This window comes from Eptatretus burgeri, chromosome 16 (genome assembly GCF_056783735.1).
Source record: "Eptatretus burgeri isolate ZD-2024b chromosome 16, Ebu_testis_v1, whole genome shotgun sequence".
NCBI lineage: Eukaryota > Metazoa > Chordata > Myxini > Myxiniformes > Myxinidae > Eptatretus > Eptatretus burgeri.
Window position 1 is genome coordinate 39,507,386 of NC_140976.1, and position 15,452 is coordinate 39,522,837.

General features: G+C 43.8%; 1 protein-coding gene across 5 annotated transcripts in view; it reads left to right on the plus strand.

Moving 5' to 3' along the window:
- The window catches only part of LOC147010893 (serine/threonine-protein phosphatase PP1-gamma catalytic subunit B), a 31,332-nt gene that overhangs the window by 7,338 nt on the left and 8,542 nt on the right, over positions 1-15,452 (plus strand). For all 5 annotated transcript variants that reach the window (XM_085860121.1, XM_085860120.1, XM_085860119.1 and 2 more), the window contains exons 3-4: positions 3,460-3,591; positions 7,524-7,754. In XM_085860121.1, the coding sequence (XP_085716247.1) occupies positions 3,460-3,591; positions 7,524-7,754 (363 nt within the window). The remainder of the gene's footprint in view (positions 1-3,459; positions 3,592-7,523; positions 7,755-15,452) is intronic.

Consider the following 15,452-nt stretch of genomic DNA (forward strand, 5'->3'; position numbering starts at 1 on the left):
GGGAGGGGGTGGCGGAAGCGTGCTCGTGAGTGGGGAGGGGGTGGCGGAAGCGTGCTCGTGAGTGGGGGGGTAGCGGAAGCGTGCTCGTGAGTGGGGGGTGGCGGAAGCGTGCTCGTGGGGGGGGTGGCGGAAGCGTGCTCGTGAGTGGGGGGTGGCGGAAGCGTGCTCGTGAGTGGGGGGTGGCGGAAGCGTGCTCGTGAACGGGGGTGGTGGCGAAGCGTGCTCGTGAATGGGGGAGGGGTGGCGGAAGCGTGCTCGTGAATGGGGGAGGGGGTGGCGGAAGCGTGCTCGTGAATGGGGGGAGGGGTGGCGGAAGCGTGCTCGTGAATGGGGGAGGGGTGGCGGAAGCGTGCTAGTGAATGGGGGAGGGGGTGGCGGAGCGTGCTCATGAGTGGGGGTGGCGGAGCGTGCTCGTGAGTGGGGGGGTGGCGGAAGCGTGCTCGTGGGGGGGGGTGGCGGAAGCGTGCTCGTGAGTGGGGGGTGGCGGAGCGTGCTCGTGAGTGGGGGTGGTGGCGGAAGCGTGCTCGTGAACGGGGTGGTGGCGGAAGCGTGCTCGTGAATGGGGGGAGGGGGAGGGGGTGGCGGAAGCGTGCTCGTGAATGGGGGAGGGGTGGCGGAAGCGTGCTCGTGAATGGGGGAGGGGTTGGCGGAAGCATGCTCGTGAATGGGGGAGGGGTGGCGGAAGCGTGCTCGTGAATGGGGGAGGGGGTGGCGAAAGCGTGCTCCTGAATGGGGGAGGGGTGGCGAAAGCGTGCTCCTGAATGGGGGAGGGGTGGCGAAAGCGTGCTCGTGAATGGGGGAGGGGTGGCGAAAGCGTGCTCGTGAGTGGGGGGTGGCGGAAGCGTGCTCGTGAGTGGGGGGTGGCGGAAGCATGCTCGTGAGTGGGGGGTGGCGGAAGCGTGCTCGTGAGTGGGGGGGTGGCGGAAGCGTGCTCGTGAGTGGGGGGTGGCGGAAGCGTGCTCGTGATTGGGGGGATGGCGGAAGCGTGCTCGTGATTGGGGGGGTGGCGGAAGCGTGCTCGTGATTGGGGGGGTGGCGGAAGCGTGCTCGTGAATGGGGGTGGTGGCGGAAGCGTGCTCGTGAATGGGGGTGGTGGCGGAAGCGTGCTCGTGAATGGGGGTGGTGGCGGAAGCGTGCTCGTGAATGGGGGTGGTGGCGGAAGCGTGCTCGTGAATTGTGTTGTGTGTGGGGGTGGAGGTGCTGGTGGAAGCGTACCCTTGGGAGGGGGGTGTATGGAAGCTTGCTTGTGAATGGGGGGATAGAGGGCAGAGTTCGAGACGCACAGTTCTCTGCATTGCCATGGAACAATACCCAAAAGAGACATTTCTGCAATGAACGTGTTTTTTTTTTTTTTTGTTGTGGTGGTTGTGTTTTTTTTTCATAATTTTTCTTTCGTTTGCAACCTCCTAATTTGCCTTTGGGCTTCATGAATGAGACTAAAAGGTTAAACACATCACATGGAATTTGCCCTTTAAATCTGAAGGACATTCCATGAATGTTTGTGAAAATCACAAAAACCTTTCCTGGGAAATATTGAAGCGAGAAATATATGTATTTGCGCATTTTAAATTTTTGGTTGAGGCTCGGCTTTTCCCAGAGGGAGTGGTGGAGGTAGTGGAGATTTGCGAGTCGGGCAGAAGCGAAGGTTCATGTGGGACGAAGTGAACAGGCAGTGTTTGTTCTGCAGGTGAGAAGATGCAGGCATCTGAGTGAGCTTAGGTGTGCAAGTAACCTTGACACTTTGGCAGTCTGGACTGGATGTGTTTTTAATGACTTCTGAAAGTAAGCTTCCAAAAAAGTAAGAAATGTAAAATGATTTTGACCTGGGGTATTGAAACCCCTCGGCATCATTTCTGGTGAAGATATTGTGACGAAACTTCAATTTGTTTTTACCATAAACGCATGTCCGATCACTAATCCCGACTGCAGCGTCTCTCGAAAATGGCAGGATGCGTTTAATGGCTCAATTGCAGAGCACATCATGTACAAAAAGATTTTGTATAATCGTACAATTTGTCAGTAGTTTCTGCTTCATTGCTTCCGCAAGACTGGATGCTGCAAACTTCCTTCGAGTTTCCGGAGTCGTGTGGCGCCCTGAGTTTGCACATAACACCATTTTGGGAAGAACCGGATGTGTTTGATGCCACAAAACAGCATCGTTTTGATTCTTCTTATGATTATTCCAGCAAATTAATAACTGACTGGAGTGTCATGCTAACAATAATAATAATAAACAATATCGCCCCCAGGGTGACCCGTAACTTGCCAAAAGGTGACCACGTGTGACTTCTTTAAGGTCACACTGAGGTGAACAGAGCTGCTATCCACCAGGAGCGACTCCTTGAGGAATATCTGCCGACGAAAGATTCCGATGAGAATCGTTCTACAGAGTAACCATGAAAAATATGCGTTTGCCTCATAACGTCACCAAATGACGTCATAATGTCTCAAGCTTGACATATCTAGAAAGCACTCATTGAGGTGTTAAATTTGAGGTACTACACGATATGGTTCCTAAAACTTGAAAATTTGACCTTGGGGTCAAATATGTTTGACCTTAGGTGCCAACCATGAAGGTCAAGGCCAATCGCCACCATAAATTACTCAGCTGAGCGCCAGACCATGAACTATATTCCCATGAAGTTTGAAGACGATCCGATCAAAATTACTCAAAAAATAAGGGTTTCGTCGACTCCCCTGATTTGCGACTAAGTGACCTTGACCTTTGACCTTGACCTTCAAAATTTTGTGCACTGAAAGGGACCTCTATAGGCCTCTGATATGCGAAGTTACAAAAATTTCCAATGATAACTGTGCTCTGCAGAATTTTTTATATGTGATTACAAACAAACAAACAAACAAAAAAAAAAAAAACCATACAAGCTGACTAACATATCTTGCAAAAACTTCGTTTTGGCAAGATAATAATAATAATAACAACTGTAAGGGCACTCTGTCGAGCGCATATCTCCGCCATGTAATTAAATGTCTGATCCATGAGAACAAATCGGGCCCAATACATTTTTGAAATATCTTGCTATACAGTACTATATTGTTTTTGGCCCTATCTCTCGATGGTGAAGAATCATGTTCAAAATTCTAGTAGTCAGATCCAGATCTGGATCTTCACCAAAATCTAATAAGTTTGTCCTTGTCACACACCCAACCTGCCCATAAAATTTCATCTGGATCCATCCACAACTTTTTTGAGGTATCCTGTACACAAACAAGCACAGAAAGGGGTGAAAACATACCCTCCTTCACCTTCGATGGTGGAGGTAACAAATGGTGGTTTGCAAGTGAACTAGCTCCTACTTTTGTGCAGTGATCCTCGACACGGATTAGTCATGGATAGTACCATCGCTGTCATTTGGTGTGTGCTATTTAATTTCTTCGCTTTTGTTTTGCAACATCTACAAAGACCTCTCCTCTCTTTTTTTTTTTTAACCATGACCCTAGTGAGGGGTTCGCGGCCTGGGAAAAATGTGCAGCTTTCTGAGACCGAGATCCGTGGCCTGTGCTTGAAGTCTCGTGAGATATTCTTGAGTCAGCCCATCCTTTTGGAGCTTGAAGCGCCACTCAAGATTTGCGGTTTGTGACGGCGGTTCCTGATATTCTTGATTGTATTCTTTGCCCTTTTTATTTTTGTTTTTATTTTTATTGTACACAGAAAAGGGCTTTCATTATTTCTGGTCTCTAAAGGTACAATGAAATAGCTCCTTTGTTTGTCATGAAAAATAAATGTGGGTTGGTGGGGGGGGGGTGGGAGCATGGAAAATGACAACTTCCTGGAAGGTGTTGACATTGATCGTTTGAGATTTTGTTTTTCATCTCTAATCTCCATGAGCATGATTTAAAGTCTTAAATGTTTATGTCCACCATTTCCTTGATATTTGATTGCATTTATTTATTTATTATTATTTCTTTTTGGAGCAGCAATTGGTTCATGTTGACCTGTTTTTTGTACCCATTCTGGCCATGCTTTGATTGTGACCCTAACTTGTATTCTGAAACTGATTATTCGATGAACAGCAGCTTTGTACCACCGAGTTTAAAGGTTATAATCGTTGTCCACGATCATGGCAAACTGCAATTTGGACGGCCCATGCATGATTTGGAAATGTGCTGAGGTTTGAAAACTCTTTTCTTTTTTTCTTTTTTTTTTTCCTTCTTAATTTGCTTGTTCCAAAGGGATGGATGAGGCGATTGTAACTTGCCTGTGTGAGTGTTGTCTGAATGCAGATCTACTGTAATATAGATTGTTCATTCTCAGATCTAATGTAATCTATATACCCCGTTCACAGTTTAAAGCCCTCAATGTTTTTTACCCCACACACGTGAAGTGAAAAGCGCGAGTTAAACAATTGGTCGCTGTCTGTCTACAAATGTCAGTTTGATTGAACAACTGGATTTCAATTGAATATTATATTTTGAACACTCATCGAACATAGATGAGAAAATGAACCTGTAGTTTAACAGGACTTTGGCTCTGAATTCGTCCTGAAACATACATATATAGGAATGAGATAAATATTTTACTCTGTCTGACAGTCAAACAAAACTGAAAATCATTCCAAGCAGGAACCTTCGTTTTTTGCGACGTCATGAAGGACACTCACAGCTGGCATTAAGAACTATTGTAAACATGTTAAATAAGGTGGGGTAAAAGATGCTGCATCAATGGCAGTCAACTTCTGAATTATTTTTTCTTATTATTTATCTAAAATTGTTTAAAACCTGGCGTTGGCTTAGCGGTAAGGGTGGTGGCTTTGGATCCTCAGGTCCTGAGTTCAAGCCCTGTTGACCGCTGAATTAACACCAGGGGGTTGACTCAGCCTTTCATGCTTTCGAGGTCTGTGAAATGAGGACCAGTGTAGTAGCAGCCAAAAGGCTGCACACGGAGGGAAGGGGTATCGATGGATTTATTAAATATGGTATTGGTGTGGCGCAGGCATGATGGGCCGAATGGCCTCCTCCTGTGCAAAAATTTCCTTGTCATCCTTGTGTTCTTCCATTGCACCGGTCTTGCACTTCATCTCAGTTAATGTTACTACATCCACGTTGATCTTTTCACATTGCAGACGGGTATGTGGTCTGTCTTCCACTGCATCTTTTCTGGTCTTGCACTTTCTGTTTTTCTGTGTTGTATTGCCATCCCCCCCCCCCCATTCCACCCTTCCCCCCAGGTTTCTGCAGGTAGCAACTGATCCACTATCAACCACCTTCTGGTGAAATTCCCAAAATCCAGGCTCACTGCTCACCTCCTCTCATTTGTTCCTCTTCCCCCCCCCCCCAACCTGTGGAACAAACTTGTGCATGCTCTTCAATCACACTCTTCCCTCCAGGTCTTCAAGACCGCTGTTCACCACGATCTTAGATCATCCCCAATCAAAAACCATGACCTTTTCTACCCTCCATTAACCCTCGTTAAGACTAGCGCTTTCCAAGTTTCCAGTTTTTCCTTCCTGAGAGTTTGCTTCTGTATCCATCTTGTCCACTCTGCATGTCCCCCCACCCCCACCTACCCCTCATTCTTCCTGACATTTCTTATTTATCCAAGTCTCCCTCTATTTTATCCCTCGGCCCTGATTTTGGTGTGTTTTTTTTCTCCCACCTCCTCCTCCCCCCCCCCCCACCCCCCTCACTTCCTGCTGTTCCTTTTGTTATGGTACGTCCTGACACATTATATGTTCTAGCTTGTCCACGAGCCTTGACTGCATTCAATTTTTTTTTTTTAATATCTCTATCTCTCGTTTTGTTTGTTTTTTTTCTTTTACCTCTGCTACCGAAGGTGGAAGGAAGTTATGTTTTCACCCTTGTTTGTTTGTCTGTGTGCAGGATATCTCAAAAAGTTGTGGACGGGTCCAGATGAAATTTTGTGAACAGGTTGGGTTTGTGACGAGGACGAATTGATTCGATTTTGCCGTAGATCTGGATGCAAGAATTATTAATTTTTAAAGTAATTCTTCACGATTGATAGGGCCAAAAAACGATATACAGTTTCGCATGATATTTCAAAAATTTATTGGGCTCGATATGTTCTCCTACTGAGTACTCTTCTAGTTTTCCTTTTATTTATTTTTTGAGACTGCTTTGCTCACCATGAACAAAAGTGCACTAAAAACAGTTCTTGCACAATATTCTCTCTGCATGACGTGATCTATGGTGCTCACGATGTCTGCTTACCAAACCAGAAAATACAAGAAAACATCGATGCAAGGACCACCCTGTAAAAGTGTTTTAATTAAAAAATATATATATATATATATATTCCTCCCAGCTTGGTGCGCCGACATGCTACCTGTATAGGTGCTTGTGGTTAAAAAGCTGTTACAGTAGGTTTTCCACCACCTGTGTCCCCGACCACTCCCCCCCCCCCACCTCCACATTGTTGCTTCACAGCTACCTTTACTTTGTCATTATACAACCACCTTGGGCTGTGTTAAAGTGCCCCGCTGGCTTTTTGAAGTTGTTTATCTGTTATCAATCTTGTACTTTCTCACTTCAAAATTCTTTACCCTACACTTTTTGCGTTTTCCCCACAGCTTCAGCATGAATCCACGTGGGACTTTTTGTACAAGTCGTTCCTGAAATTGGCCAAAAGTTTAAAGCGCAAGATTAAAAATGGATTTTCAAAAGAAGCCTCAGAACATTGTGTTGCTCCCCCCAATGGCAAAAGTACATGCCCCAGAGTTCTTTGTGGACTTGCTGTTGCTATATCCATGTTGAACTCTGAGGATTATCCACAGAGTAAAACCTTGCGTTGTAATGGCTATTTCTGTGGAAACTGTAGCCACAGTTGATCTGATGTTGCAGCTGTTCGGCACTGACTACCATGCAATTACCACACCCCACACTATTATGAGTCATTGCCGTCATGTCGCCTCTTCCTACTCATTGCTGCTATGTTCGACTGTGGTGCACATTCTGGAATTATGATTGCAATAACCCTTTTAATTGCAAGGTGACCGTAGCTGGTGCTAATTTAAGGTGAAACAGCACATCTGTTTGGTTGTTTTATTTATTTGTTTGTTTATTTATACGTGTTCAGACTTGGTAATTTGCTCTCACCTGGAATGCCAGACCACAAGTCGAAATAAATAAATATTTCTGAGTAGGTTGTGCCACCTAGTCCAGGTAATTAAAATATTCCTTCAATCTGTAAGCAAGTCTCCCCTTTCTTCATAATCTACATATAAAAATTTTATTTTTTCTGGCAAGAAGCTGCAAATTGTCTTAAAAATATTGATTTCTCATGGCTTACCTTGTGTTCGTCTAAACAATGTTTTGTGTGTGTGTGCGTATATATATATATATATATATATATATATATATATATATATATATATATATATATATATATATATATATATATATATATTTTTTTTTAGCATGACCATGTTCATTTTAAATTTGCATTATTCGTCATTCCATTGGTATGAGAACTGCCTGGTGAAATAATTTGATTTATGTGAAGTGTTGTTGCCATTGTCAAATCTGTTTCATGGCCTCCACCCCAACAGGAGACATCCACGGTCAATATTATGACCTCCTGAGACTCTTTGAATATGGTGGGTTCCCACCTGAAAGCAACTACCTCTTCTTGGGAGATTATGTGGATCGAGGCAAGCAGTCCCTTGAGACCATCTGCCTGCTCCTTGCCTACAAGATAAAGTACCCAGAAAACTTTTTCCTGCTACGTGGAAACCACGAGTGTGCCTCCATCAATCGCATCTATGGCTTTTACGACGAGTGTGAGTGTGCTGCGCAGTGCTGTTGATATATATTTTTTTATTATTATTATTATTATTTTTTTTTTTAACTCTTGTACTGTGTGGTGTGGCCTCATTGCTTATGTGCCCATAATATTGTTGTATTACTGAAACCACGAGATATCCAGAATTCTCAAAAATTGGAAGAAGGGAAATGGTGGGGGGGGGAGGGGGAGGTGAGCATTGAGGGACAAAAGGCACTGCTTGTTATCTTTAAAGGCTAGAGTGAAATTGTGAATTATTCTGGAAAAGAAAGAACTAGCTTGAGGGTCTGATGGCCTGTCTAATATGGAGAAGAAAAATGGGGAATTAAATGTTAGATGAATGTGTTTGAAATGGCAAGGCTATGTTGTGGCCTGACTTGTCTAACCTGCCTTTATTGGCAAGCGGTAGACCGTGCATCTCTTCCTGTCTGTACATGCTGAAGATGTTCAACTTCTTGCATTCCACGAGATTGAAGAGGGCCAGATGGGTAATTGGAGCTTCAGCCGACATTGACAACACGCATTCTTTGATGCTGCTGTTAAAGGCCCTGGATGCAATTGTCAGCTGCACCATGCAAACGACCGTACAGCAGAGAATCCTCACTCAGTGTCTTGCCTTTGTCAGGTTACAGCTGAAGCGTACCAAGTGTCTCCAGAGCAGAGACTTGCCTTCTTTCAATTGCAGATCACATTCGCCTCGTGAGGACGTCGGTGTGCTTTATGGGAAACTTTCCTTTTGCTGCCTTATCTGAGCAAGAATTTGGTGAGAAGTTGTGGGTCGTCAGTTGACGTCTGTATCGGGAAACCAATTCTGAGTTAAAACTCTCGCAAAATTAGCACCAGCTACATGTCAGGTGCAGTTGTCGAGCACAAAATGATTGAAAATGGCATTACATTTTTCACCGAGATAAAGGTAGCTAGCTGTACCTATAACCTTGTGCAGTGCTGCCGATAATTTCATAGAGAAGGTGCCGCTGGGTTTTTGCTGTCGTCAATCATGTGGTCGGTGCATGTCATGAATGAAACATAAATGAAACGTACGATGCCAGAAAAACCACAGGGACCAGCCATGCCACAACAACCCCACCGGATGTGCGTGATGCCAGAATTCCATTTGGACAAGCTTATCTTGCTTTCTCAACAATCCATATTAGTCGTGTTGATTCGGAAAGATCTGAGTGAAATTCTAAATGCGTCTCAATATCATTTGATTTTACAGATACAGACTGTATTTTACGGCATACAAGTCGATACTTTTCCTTCAAACTCTCGCCTCGACTTGCACTCAGAATCGACTTATTTGTGGTTCAAGACATTGCATTGCATAAATGAGAAAAAAAATTGCAGTGTGATATTTTCTGAAATAAATCGTATAATTTTTGTTTTTAAACCCACTCCAGCCAGTTTCCAATTGACGTCGTGGATGTGTTCCGAGAAAGTGCAACGTTAAGCAGATGAGACATTCCAGTGGATTTTGTATTGTAATGGAGGGGTGGGGTTTGTTCCCAGGGCACTTTTTTTATTGGTCACCCTTACAGAACTTCAACCTCATTCAACTACATATTTGAGGCAAATATTAAACAAATCGATAAATAATGGCTAATTAAATGAACATTTACAGGGGTACTCACCAAAATGTAATGCTGAGATTGCTTGTGGATGGGGTTACAGGGAGGGAGAGCAGACCTTAGTATCTCGGACAGACTGCTCAAATAATTTGTGGGCTGGGAGGCAAGGGGGAGGAGGGGGTAGCCTGGAGCGATAGGGCACTGCTCTCACCCTGATCTGGCTTTCCGGTGAGTCGTGTGGCGAATTTGAAATCAAGAAATTTTTGATCGATCAATCAAACGCCTTGCGGATAAGTTAAGTTGTCACAAAGGTGAAGTAGTGAGAGCACTGGGGAATCCAAATATTTGTGTAAACATGAATCTTATTGAGAAGAAAAGAGTACTGCACTTAAAAATTTTCAACTTTTACACTGTACTGTACAGACATCACTGTCTGTAGGGTTTGCTGATTGGGTGAGCAATTGAACGTTGATCCGCTTAATGACTCGTGCAATATTATCCAATCAATAACGAGAAGGGGACTTGGTAGAAGGCATACCTCCGCCATGCAATGCCTGATCCACGAGAACACATCAGGCCCAATACATTTTTGACATATCATTTTTAGCTCGCCTGTTCGAAGAACAGAGAGCTATAGCGATACCCCCGGCGTGAGCGTGAAAATGTTAAATTTTTTGATGCAAGTTATTTTTAACCTCCGCCATAGAAAATCGGAGGTAACTGTTTTCAGCCCCTTCCTGTTTGTTTGTTTGTTTGTTTGTGAACAGTATTACGGAAAAACCCCTCGACGGATTTTGACGAAACTTGATGGGGGGGGGGTAAGGTACGGTCCAAGGATCATGCCATTAGATTTTGGACTTGGTCCTCTCCCCCCCCCCCAAAAAAAAAATTGTTAGAGAAAGTTTTTTTTGCATGTCTACATGTTTTAAGTGATTTTCAACCCCCCCCCCCAAAAAAAAATTGTTGGAGAATTTTTTTTTTGCATTTCTCCATGTTTTAAGTGATTTCCAACCCCCCTCCCCCCCCAAAAAAAATGTTAGTGAAAAAAAAAATTTTGAAACTTTTTTCAACAAAATTTCGATTTCCTTTTTTTGCATTTCTACATGTTTTAAGTGATTAGGATTTCGACGAAACTTGGTGGGGGGTTGGGTATGGTCCAAGGATCATGCCATGAGATTTTGGACTTTGTCCCCCCCCCCCCAAAAAAAAATTGTTGGAGAAAGAAAAAAAAAATTTTTTTTGCATTTCTACATGTTTTAAGTGATTTCCCAACCCCCCCCCAAAAAAAAAAATGTTTGAGAAAAGAACTATAACTGTCAGCACTGTTGACATCAGATTTAATGAATAAGATATAAGGTTCACTTGAGTGACCCAGCAGTATTGGTGGCGGAGGTTTTGCACTCTCCTGAGTGCTCCCCCTCTAGTTTCCTTTCTAATGTTTTTATCTACCACACTTTTTTATACGCCATATATATATATATATATATATATATATATATATATATATATATATATATATATATATATATATATATTGGTGCGTATTATGTGAAACCAGTCGTCTGTCTGTCTGTCTGTCTGTCTGTCGGTCCGTCCGTTCCTGTCCGCACTCTAACTCCCAAAGTTTTCAACTTTCACGTTTCATATTTGGTACATAGGTACAGATTGTGGAGACGGTGTCGCGACATACGTTCGTCATCTAAAGTGGTTGCCATGGCAACCGGGATGCTGTTTTCAATGTTGTCGCACAATTCTGTATATACCTTCTTGTTAGGGCGTATATTGTGCTCACTTGCGCTCTTGTTACTGATTACAATATACAAATACATATATTGCTTTATAATTATACTTCACTGCAATGCTTTATAAAAAAATATTAATTATTAGACACGTCTTTTAAAAACGATAAATGTAGAAACAGGCGAGCATTGGGTGGCTTTGACACCAACTCTGGTATATATCGTTTTTAGCCTCATCTCTCAATGGTGATGAATTACTTTGTAATTGAACAGTTCTCGTATGCAGAACCGGATTCAGATCTTCACCAAAATCGAATCGATTCTTCCTTGTCACACACCCAACATGTCCACCAAGTTTCATCCAAATCCATCCATAACTTGTTGAAATATCATGCTACAGTGGGGAGAACAAGTATTTGATACACTGCCGATTTTGCAGGTTTTCCCACTTACAAAGCACGTAGAGGTCTGTAATTTTTATCATAGGTACACTTCTACTGTGAAAGATGGAATCTAAAACAAAAATCCTGAAAATCACATTGTATGATTTTTAAAGAATTAATTTGCATTTTATTGCATGAAATAAGTATTTGATCACCGACCAACCAGTAAGAATTCCGGCTCTCACAGACCTGTTAGTTTTGTCTTTAAGAAGCCCTCCCACTCTCCACTCATTACCTGTATTAACTGCACCTGTTTGAACTTGTTATCTGCATAAAAGACAGCTGTCCACACTCAATCAGACTCCAACCTCTCCACAATGGGCAAGACCAGAGAGCTGTCTAAGGACATCAGGGACAAAATTGTGGACTTGCACAAGGCTGGGATGGGCTACAGGACAATAGGCAAGCAGCTTGGTGAGAAGGCAACAACTGTTGGCGCAATTATTAGAAAATGGAAGAAGTTCAAGATAGTCAATCTCCCTCGGTCTGGGGCTCCATGCAAGATCTCACCTCGTGGAGCCTCAATGATCATGAGAAAGGTGAGAGATCAGCCCAGAACTACACGGCAAGATGTGGTCAATGACCTGAAGAGAGCTGGGACCACAGTATCAAAGAAAACCATAAGTAACACACTACACCATCATAGATTAAAATCCTGCAGCGCACGCAAGGTCCCTCTGCTCAAGCCAGCGCATGTTCAAGCCCGTCTGAAGTTTGCCAATTACCATCTGGATGATCCAGAGGAGGAATGGGAGAAGGTCATGTGGTCTGATGAGACCAAAATAGAGCTTTTTTGTTTAAACTCCACTCGCTGTGTTTGGAGGAAGAAGAAGGATGAGTACAACCCCAAGAACACCATCCCAACCGTGAAGCATGGAGGTGGAAACATCATTCTTTGGGGATGCATTTCTGCAAAGAGGACAGGACGACTGCACCGTATTGAGGATGGATGGGGCCATGTATCGTGAGATCTTGGCAAGCAACCTCCTTCCCTCAACAAGAGCATTGAAGATGGGGCGTGGCTCAGTCTTCCAGCATGACAACGACCCAAAACACACAGCCAGGGCAACTAAGGAGTGGCTCCGTAAGAAGCATCTCAAGGTCCTGGAGTGGCCGAGCCAGTCTCCAGACCTGAACCCAATAGAAAATCTTTGGAGGGAGCTGAAAGTCTGTGTTGCCCAGCGACAGCCCTGAAACCTGAAGGATCTGGAGAAGATCTGTATGGAGGAGTGGGCCAAAATCCCTGCTGCAGTCTGTGCAAACCTGGTTAAGTACTACAGGAAATGTCTGATCTCTGTAATTGCAAACAAAGGTTTCTGTACCAAATATTAAGTTCTGTTTTTCTGATGTATCAAATACTTATTTCATGCAATAAAATGCAAATTAATTATTTAAAAATCGTACAATGTGATTTTCAGGATTTTTGTTTTAGATTCCATCTTTCACAGTTGAAGTGTACCTATGATGAAAATTACAGACCTCTACGTGCTTTGTAAGTGGGAAAACCCGCAAAATCGGCAGTGTATCAAATACTTGTTCTCCCCACTGTATATATTGTTTTTGGCCCAATCTCCCAATGGTGAAGAATCGCTTAAAAAAAATTCAAGTAGCCATATCCGGATCTTCACCAAAATCTAATAGGCTTGTCCTTGTCACGCACCAAACCTGTCCACAAAATTTCATCTACAACTTTTTGAGATATCCTCCACACAAACAAACAGAAAGGGGTGAAAACATGACCTCCATCTTCGGTGGTGGAGGTTAACAAGCACGCACTCACCAATTAAGTTTCATCCATCCCTTTCAGTTCTAATCACATGTATCAATTCCCTTTCAGTCCTAATCACATGTATCAATCCATCCTTACTACGTCTCAAAATGCCTCGTATTCACGGAAGTCGTGCGCTGCAGCTGTTTAATTGGAAGTTAAGTTCGCTGAGGAAAATCGTGGGAATATGGCTGAACACAGGAAATACGGTGCCGGCGAGAAATCTGTTCGGGACTGGTATAAAGCGAAGTATACGTTGCGGATTACCAAGAAGGCTAATCGTGGCTGCAAATCTAGGTGTCCAAACATTAACTGCTTGCACAGCAAGTCCTCAAAATTAACATTGTTTCGTTGTCAAGTCGCTGATCTATTGGAGAACATACTCTTTTATATTCATCGTTCCATTATAAAGTCGTTTTCCCTCGAGTTTAGTTCCAACCTAATGGTTTTCCTCATTTTAATAAAGCTGCAGTATAAATCATACGGTATTTACCTGTGTTTAAGCCGTACTGTAAATAGTGATGTACAAGCCCACCCAGAGTATGTACAGTATAGGACTGATCGACACCGAGCTGTGCATCGATAACATCGGTGGGCCCTGTGCTGAAGTTACTCTGGTGTGCTTGAATGGTTTGTGGAGGAAGTTGTGATCTGAATGTGTCAATGATTTGAAAGGATTTAAAGATGACACCGCTATGAAGAGTCATTCTCGGCTTGGCCAAATAGCGGGTTTTGATGAGGTTGAAGCCAACGTTACACCACAACTGCAATGACACAGCGGGAAGCTAACCAATGAAGATGTTGCACGTGAAAAGGCTGAATGCCTAAACTCTGTTTGCTCCCAAATCTTGTGTCCAAAATCCATCGCTTTCTGTACCCACCTTATCCAGTCGCACCCAGTTGTTCCTGGACTCTGTGTCCTTTTCTCCTGACAAGGTGGAGAGCTTGCAGTCAAACCTTGACTGATTTTGCAACCGGTCCAGACAGCATCAGCCCTTGTGTTCTAAAAACCTGCTGTTTTGCTCTTGCTGACCCTCCCTCTGTTCTATTCACCCTCTCATTTGCTAAAGGTCATCTGCCATCTGCTTGGAAATTGGCAAACATTACCGCTCTGCATAAAAAAGGTACAAATTCAGATCCCTGCAACTACAGACCAATCAGCAAGATCATGGAATCCATCATCACTTCTGACGTCAATCCTTCCTCTTCTCCAATGGCCTGATTTCTGACCATCAATTTGGATTTAGACCAGGTCACTCTTCCCTGGATATGCCACTTCTGCTTTCCCAACAATGGATGGATGTCCTAAACGCCAAACATGAGATGAGAGCAATCTCCCAAGACATATCGTGAGCTTTTGATACGGTCTGGCATCCCGCACGACTCGCTAAACTCTCTTCTTGTGGTATCCAAGTCAATCTCCATTCATGGTTCACTGACTTCCTCTCCTGTCGCAGTCAACGTGTGGCTCTTAAAGGAAATCTCTCATCCCCTCTTCCTGTCCAAGATGGAGTTCCTCAAGGAAACGTTCTGGGGCCAGTGTTTTTTTTTTCTGGTTTTCCTTTGATCTCTCAACTTCTCTTGAAAATCATCTTTATCTCTTTGCTGATTACTCTACCCTCGACCGTACCCTCTCTCATCCCTATGATCGGCAGTCAGCAGTCTCTTCACTCTCTGCAGACCTGGATAAAATCACAAGCTGGTCAAACACCTGGAACGTATCTTTCAATCCTGACAAATTTCACACCCTCACCCTTTCTCTCTGAAAGGATCATCTAGAAAACCCTTCCATCTACTTTCTCAACAATCCCCTTGAAGTCCTTTCATTCAAGCTTTAGGACCTCACTATCTGCCATGATCTTTCCTGGGAAAGCCACATATCCAAGATGGCCTCCAAAGCCAGTTGCTGACTGGGCATCCTCAGTCATGCAAAGTCCTTCCTTGGCACGCCTGAGCTTCTATCCATTTACAAAGCTTTCATCCGCAGTCTGATGGAGGACTGCTTCCTCCTCTGGGGTGGTGCTCCTGCCTCACACCAAGCTCGACTTCACGCTGTGGAAACAAAGGCGTTTAGGATCATTGGTATCTCCCACGATCAAGCTGAGTCTTTTGATCTCTCGCTCTCTCACTGGGGCCAGGTCGGTGGTCTTTTTGTCTTCTACCGTCTGCTCTCCGGCC